Genomic DNA, 8,294 nt, shown 5'->3' on the forward strand with positions numbered 1-8,294 from the left:
TAGAGAAAATGGCTCGATGAAAGATTGAATGGCGTAGTGTTTGTCGTACATTTTCAGTACACAAAATGTTTCTAAGTCCAACTGGCACTCGCAGTATGAAAAGTAACAAAGTCGAAGCAGTACATTTGCAGTACAGGCAAAAAATGGCTAAGTTATTTTGGTATGTTTTCAGTATACATAATATTTTCTAAGTCCAAAAGAAGCACATTTTCAGTACACAAAATGTTTTCTAAGTCATATTGAAGTACTTTTTCAGCATACAAAATATTTTCAAAGTCCAACAAAAGCACATTTTCAGTACATCAAAAAGTGGTTAAGTCTAAACGAGGTATGTTTTCAGTACAATAGAGGTATGTTTTCAGTATACCACCTAACTTGGTTCAAAACTGCAGTACATTTTCAGTGTACCTAAAATGTACTGAATTTTCTTTGCAGCACATTTGAAGTACATTTGAAGTACATTTTTGGGCAGGAGGTACAAATTCAGTACATTTTCAGCTCATGTTTGGTATACCTAATTTGTGCTGATTTCTGTGGGGGCTGATATGGCTATGCGGGACCAACTGAGATGGCTATGCGGGACCAACTGATATGGCTATGCGGGACCAACTGATATGGCTATGCGGGACCAACTGAGATGGCTATGCGGGACCAACTGATATGGCTATGCGGGACCAACTGAGATGGCTATGCGGGACCAACTGATATGGCTATGCGGGACCAACTGATATGGCTATGCGGGACCCAAGCAAGTTTGTTTCCTTCCTCAGTCCACACAGCTGTCTCTGTGTTTGAAACTTTTTATTTAGGTCTATTGCTGTAAAATGGAGGTTCTAAAATCCTCATGTCTTTGCACATGTGCAACTTCAAATGTTGTTAAAAATCATGATCTCGGATTCTCCTTCTTTAAAAAGTTGCAAATATTGTCTGGGGGTACGTCCCGGCCCCGAAATACATAATTCTGTACACACACAAGCACACATGTTCATCTCTCCGCCTTCCCCCCAAAATACTCCTCTACATATACACACAAATCACCCCCTCTGAACACATACTCCTTTACACACGCATGAGCACATTATGTTTACCTCCCCCCCCCCCCCCTCCCCCAAACGCATATTCCTGTATAAATCACACAAGAACATACATTTCCTGTACGCACACATGAACACACTCTTTTTGTGCACACACATTTCAAACATCGTTTTTGTGTGCATTCACACATGAACATTATAGTCCTGCACAGGGCCGGACGAGAGGGGGGGGGGGGGGGGGGGGGGGGGGGGCTTTGGGGGCTTTAGCCCCTCCCCCCCCCCCCCAGCCAAAAAAAAAAAGTCGCGTAAGGCGAAATTACTACATTTAGTCAAGCTGTGGAACTCACAGAATGAAACTGAACGCACTGCATTTTTTCACAATGACCGTAGTCCGCCGCTTGTGCAAAACGGAGTGAAACTGACGAGCCTGTTCAGCGCGGTAGTGGTTTCGCTGTGCTGCATAGCACGCTTTTCTGTACCTCTCTTCGTTTGAACTTTCTGAGCGTGTTTTTAATCCAAACATATCATATCTATATGTTTTTGGAATCAGGAACCGACAAGGAATAAGATGAAATTGTTTTTAAATCGATTTCGGAAATTTGATTTTGATAATAATTTTTATATTTTTAATTTTCAGAGCTTGTTTTTAATCCGAATATAACATATTTATATGTTTTTGGAATCAGAAAATGATGAAGAATAAGATGAACGTAAATTTGGATCGTTTTATAAAAAAATTATTTTAATTACAATTTTCAGATTTTTAATGACCAAAGTCATTAATTAATTTTTAAGCCACCAAGCTGAAATGCAATACCGAAGTCCGGCCTTCGTCGAAGATTGCTTTACAAAAATTTCAATCAATTTGATTGAAAAATGAGGGTGTGACAGTGCCGCCTCAACTTTTACAAAAAGCCGGATATGACGTCATCAAAGACATTTATCGAAAAAAAGAAAAAAATGTCCGGGGATATCATACCCAGGAACTCTCATGTCGAATTTCATAAAGATCGGTCCAGTAGTTTACTCTCAATCGCTCTACACACACACACGCACACACATACACCATGACCCTCGTCTCGATTCCCCCCTCTATGTTAAAACATTTAGTCAAAACTTGACTAAATGTAAAAAAGAGAGAGAGAGAGAGAGAGAGAGAGAGAGAGAGAGAGAGAGAGAGAGAGAGAGAGAGCTTAATAATAATAAATTAATATTGCAAAAAGTCGCTACCGCCTCATCTGTCTCTATTTTTTTCCTCTCTTTTCCGGATAATTGTAGTAGTATTCGGTAAAAAGACGATTGTAGTAGTATTTCTGGTGGTGCTATTTCATTATTCAAATGACTTTTTTGTGCAAGAATAGGATAATTTTTCATGTATAAATGTTAAAATTTGGGCTTTGCCGCATGCCCCCATACTCCCACGGGGGCTTCGCCCCTCGACCCCACCAGGGGCCTTCTGCGGCCCCCGGACACCCGCTTCAACATTTTAGCCCCCCCCCCCCCCCCCTAAAAACGTACTGGTCCGGCCCTGCTGCATACACACACAGAGAATAGGAAAGCATGAATAGAAGCAAACAACCCAGTCAGCACAACAATATTGGTCCAATATTGTTCCAATATTGCCTTTTTTATTGGGCAATATTGGATGACATTATTGGACCAATATTGGAAGTGATCGTTGACTGAATATCCCACCAATATTGGATTCCAATGCAAAATCCAATAAAAATCCAATATTGGTCCAATATTGCCTTTTTTTATTGGGCAATATTGGGTGACATTATTGGACCAATATTGGAAGTGATCGTTGACTGAATATCCCACCAATATTGGATTCCAATGCAAAATCCAATAAAAATCCAATATTGGTCCAATATTGGAACTGATGATGTTTGCAATATCCCACCAATATTGGATTCCAATGCAAAATCCAATATCAGAACTGATGTTTGCAATATCAATTCAATGTTGGTATAGTGCTTTCCTGCACGCATGGTCATTATTTTGTTGTGCTATTTTTGTCCACATATAAGGGCAGTTTTTACTGATTTACTTCTCCGACATGTCAAATCGAAAAGCAAACTTCACAGAAAATCAAGAAATTTAGTGACCATACATGCAGGAAAGCACGATACCAACATTGAATTGATATTGCAAACATAACAGTTCTGGTATTGATCTGGATGCCAGCTATTCTGATTTACATTTTCTGCAACATAGGATTATAATTATGATGTAGCAAATAAACAAGACATTTAATTGAATCATCGCTCGCGATCTTTCGAATTTTTCTTCTCAACGACGAATAAGAGGACATGGTTGCCGAAAATAAAGTTCACAAATGCTAAACCTAACTATCTTGTAATGTATCTGTTTACAAATGATGTTATAAACCTGATAGTTTTACCTACTCGACATGTACTCTTCTCGAAAAGGATGATTAGGATGAAGATTGACAGAAATTAAACAGCCACAAACTTAGAAAACGTGCGTGGAAACGGAAATGAGTCACCGGCGGAAATGGTGAAGGGAGGTCATCTCCCCATCATCACTGACAATTTAAAAGTGATTACGTCCCTTACTGTTGGATACCAACAACATTCCAATATTGGGTGACAACACTTGGCTTATTATTGGATACCAACAGCATTCCAATATTGGATTACAACACTGGCCTTCTCGTGATTTGATTATGTCCCTTTATTGCATGTATTATTGGATAGCGACACCGATCCAATATTGTATTGTACCTATAGCTCCACCATGACGTGATTATTGTATTTATTATTGGATAGCAACACCATTCCAATATTGGATTCCAAGACTGGTTCGCGCAACTCGTTCAACCTTGGAAAACAATATAGAGTCGTACGAAATCCAATATCAATCTTGGATTACAATAATAATACAATATTGTATTACTATTGTAACAATATTGTGTGCTATGTGGGAACTCAACTCTTGCATGGTAATCGATCAAGGAACAAAAGCCCTTTAATGAATTATCACACATCATTCATACTCCCTTGCACACAAATAACACACTCCAAAATACTCAACAGATTTATTTTACAAACATTATGGATGGAATATTGTACCAGAGATCCCAAAACAAACTTAAAACTTGTCAATTGTATGCATTCACTAACAGTTTCTCGAGCCGACAACTCCTTGACTTCACTCATTTATAAATTTTATTCTCATAAAAGTAAACATCCAACAAAAGTGCACAATAACACAAACATATCACAGCTAGATATTTTGCAAACCATACAAACACACACACACACACTGGAACGCATTCATCAATCTCATCCTTAACCAAAAAAGAGTAAAAATCAAACAAGAAAACACTGTTTACTCATAAATCGTTAACAATTTTAAAAACAAGCTTGTTCAGGAATGTCAAAAACACAGTTCAATGAACCAACACATAATCCATCATGCACTTTCTTTTGCATACAATACACAGTCGGTTCTTCTCTTGTTATTTGCATCAAATAATGGGTACAAAAACACATCCAAACACCTAGAGAGCAAAGCTATCAACAACATATTCCAAACGACCACCAAGACGATTTATTTTTCATACAAAAACATTAGGTTCTTCTCTGTTTTTCTTTATTTAATTCAAACCATGGGTACAGAGACAAATCCCAACACCTTAAGAAAAAAAGCTAAAAAAATAAATGTCCACGTAAAAAAGAATGAAAGGAATAATAAAGTCATGAGATCTTGATATCCCTTCATGTTTTATCACAGTCACAAACACAACCAACCGCACAAACGTTAAAAAAATATTTCCACGCCAAGAACATGGAACAAAACTAACACAGAAACACTTCACACCCTGAAGATGTAGAGAGATGAAGAATGTTCAACCTGCTCATGGCAGGCGCACAGAACGGAAGAAAACAACAAACCCAGTAACAACCAATCAGATTCATGACGTGACAGTAATAATCCAATCAGATTCTGATGCTGCTCCTGGCTTTGTCCAGAATGTCTTTCTTGATCTTGGGGTAGTTGGGGTGAACTGACAGCACCTGAAACACACAAATCATCACAATTGTTCCAGTATTTTATTTCTTGAGGTTAGCAGACCTGGGAACCCCTGTTTTGCACTTAAAGTATTCTCAAACAAACTTGGTGTATTTTCAGAAAAATGAGCGTACTTCACACAGCATTTGAACATCCATGATTCAAACATGCTTCACACGCGTCCGCCACATCGTTAATTAAGTTTACCTATACATGTACATTTAAAACAAATCCTTTTGTCAATTTTTACTGACAAAAACTGTAATCATGTGTCAAAATACAGGATCGGCTTCAAGATGGGCTTGTGAATAAAAGTAGTCTAGGAATTTTTCTCGTCGTATTTTTTTCCCACTGACCGTACTGATCGTATTCTCAACAATCATGCGTACAGAATACGGCGAAATCGTATGGGTTCCCAGGTCTGGGTTAGATATCTAAATCAAAAAAATACCTGCACAGACACAGGCATGGTACACAAACACAAACGCACTCATGCATGCACTCTTATTGCATTGAGTTAAAACCAAACTACAGAGATACAGTGGAACCCCCCTTTTAAGACCCCCCAATGTATGACTCCCTCTCTCTTTAGGCTGTGTTTTCTCAGACTTTCTGTTCATAACCCCAGTAAATTTAGCCCCATTTTCAGACTCCCTCCTTTTTAAGACCTGCATGCTTTTCTCAGATTTTTTGGGTCTCAAAAGGGGGGTTCCACTGTAGTGAAAAGCACCGAGACACTGAAAGGGAGGTGGGGGTGGGAGGGGGGGGGGGGGGGGGTACTTCATGTGAGATGCCATCTGCAATGTGGGGACAGTGGATACTTCTTACAATTGCACAAGAATGTTCCCAAATCACAAGATTTGAGAGAAAAGTAGCCAAGCCACTCTCAACTTATTGGCTAAAAGATTGTCAACATTACCTGGCTGGTTGATAGCTCATTTGGGCCACCTAAAAAAGTAAATATACGCCACATATAGAAACACTCTTTAACGTTTTCTCTTCACTCCAACTCGTCTAAGACTGAGTCAAAACAGTAGGATGCTCTTCATGCTTTTAAACAGAATGTGTAAACTTACATGATGACAAATATCAATTGCATCCACATGTCTCTTTGCCTTCATGTAGTTGAAAGCAAGCTTGTAGCCTGTGGACAAAAAGAGAAAACAGAGAGATTAATTAAAACACCTTATGTCAGATCCATTTATAACAATTGAAAAGCAAACAATACGACATAATGTCATACAATCAGTCCAGTGGCTCAGGAAGGAAGCAGTGTGTGTGTGTGTATCTGTGAGAGAGACAGAAATGTACCAATGTGTGTGTGCACACATGTGGTTCCAGAGAGTACTCTCCTAATAAAACTGAAACAAACACCTTAAATACATCATCCACAAGTAAAATTTCCGTCTTAACCAATTTTCTTTTCTGCATCTCTAAGCCCACATCCTCCCGTTTGTTTTTTTGAATATTATAACAATGAAAACTAAACTAGTCCAAGGAAGAAAAGAAGCCCGTGGTATGGCACTGACCAATGACAGGGTTGTTCTTGTTGCCGTATCTCCAGGCGTTCTCGTAGTTGATGGCGGCGTCCTTGTACGACTGTTCCTTCTCCATGATAAAGCCGTTGTATTCATACGCCTTGCAGCACGACTGGAAGAACAAAACAACTAGTTTAGCAATGTATTATATTGAGTTCTGACTTTCAAAACTAGTAGTGAGCAAATATGTTGTATCCTAGAAGAATCTTAAACTCAGAAAACTTTCAGAAAATATTGTCTCCATGAACGAACTCCGAAAATAACTCTTTTGTGATTGTAGGAGTTTTCACAGAGTGAATACTCTTGTTTTTATCGAGGCAAGCTTTCCACTCATGCTCTGCGACCACATGTTACATACTCACCCCTCGCTAGTGACAAGATACAAGATACAAGATACAAGATGTTTTATTGTCCTCATCAATACAAGGAAATTTGGCATGTGTGTGGTAAGACATGATACACTGATACATAGACATTTACAAAACACAACTGAAGTTCAATATCAGCACACCCTTACGCAACATACCCACTACTTCAGACACACAGGCTACATGTGCCCCTCGGACGTACGCAACCCACAATTCACCCAGCCATACAGCTCCACATGCACTTACTCATTCACGCAGCACTCTAGCACCCGGCCATGTACAACTCACACACTGGAACCCTCATACGGCTACATATTGCATTATAACACCCGCACAAACATTACAACCTGTCACATGGCAAAGTTTGCCTGAATAAAAACAAGATTATTCACTCTTTCACAACCTATACAAACCTAAGAGAGTTATTTCTGAACATCGTCTATTGAGTAACTTTGTTTGAAAAAAACACACACAAAAACAGACAAACAAAACCAACTATGGTGCAAAAAGTTAAAATTTGTCGTGTTTTGTTAGAAGCTGAAGTGGCAAACATTGAACACCAGCAATGACTTGCAACAGCCTCTAGCATTACAGTGTCAATTACACACATACACAAATGTAATGAAAGACGTACCCTGTTGTACTGCAGGCATCGTTTGAGGAGCTCGGTGGCCATGTCGTATTTACCAGACTGGATGTAGATGTCGGCCAACAGCAGCCAGCTTTTCTCTAGGTCTTCCGCATCCTGAAAAACATCAATAAATCTTAAGCACCCTTGAATAACAATAATATCAAAGATACAGTGCATGAGTCACAGCATGGAGAGCAAAGATTTTTCTTTTTGTAGTAGATTACATTATAAACAGCCAAAAGCTTCACACAACTATCTCACTTATGCTTTCACATGTACCTGTAGTGTTGCCAGCCAAACCAAACTTCATGGGCTTTGTAAGTTCGCATCTCCTGTCAAATAGTCAATAACATTTCCCCTGATCACGTTCTAGGGCTGAAGGCCGGCTGTGTGCAGTATGCCAGAATGGACCCACATGCCATCTTTTACAATTTTCTTACGTAATCAAACAAAATGTCTTGATGTAAAGTACCCAAAACAGAAAGAATTCTCCCTCTTGCCAAGACTAATGGACTTTCATGTAGGCTTTTGACGTCATTATTTCTTCATGCTTGTGAACAGACCACAGGCAACAAAGTGGTTGAGCCCTCACCTGTATGGTCCAGCTGGCCTTGGTGACACGCTTCAGTTGGTTCCTGGCCCGGGGCGTCTGCTTCAGCACCATGTAGGCCGCTGCCATACC

At 39.4% G+C, this 8,294-nt stretch overlaps 1 protein-coding gene across 1 annotated transcript in view; it reads right to left on the reverse strand.

Moving 5' to 3' along the window:
* Positions 1–4,084: 4,084 nt before the first annotated feature.
* The window catches only part of LOC138947575 (tetratricopeptide repeat protein 21B-like), a 42,273-nt gene continuing 38,063 nt past the window's right edge, over positions 4,085–8,294 (reverse strand). Inside the window, exons 32-36 of the mRNA XM_070319073.1 lie at positions 8,205–8,294; positions 7,616–7,726; positions 6,605–6,725; positions 6,152–6,219; positions 4,085–5,080 (exon numbers count right to left, since the gene is read on the reverse strand). The exon at positions 8,205–8,294 is cut by the window's right edge and continues 24 nt beyond it. Coding sequence (XP_070175174.1) covers positions 5,003–5,080; positions 6,152–6,219; positions 6,605–6,725; positions 7,616–7,726; positions 8,205–8,294 — 468 coding nt within the window. The 3' untranslated portion in view covers positions 4,085–5,002. The remainder of the gene's footprint in view (positions 5,081–6,151; positions 6,220–6,604; positions 6,726–7,615; positions 7,727–8,204) is intronic.

Source organism: Littorina saxatilis, linkage group LG14 (genome assembly GCF_037325665.1).
Source record: "Littorina saxatilis isolate snail1 linkage group LG14, US_GU_Lsax_2.0, whole genome shotgun sequence".
Lineage (NCBI taxonomy): Eukaryota > Metazoa > Mollusca > Gastropoda > Littorinimorpha > Littorinidae > Littorina > Littorina saxatilis.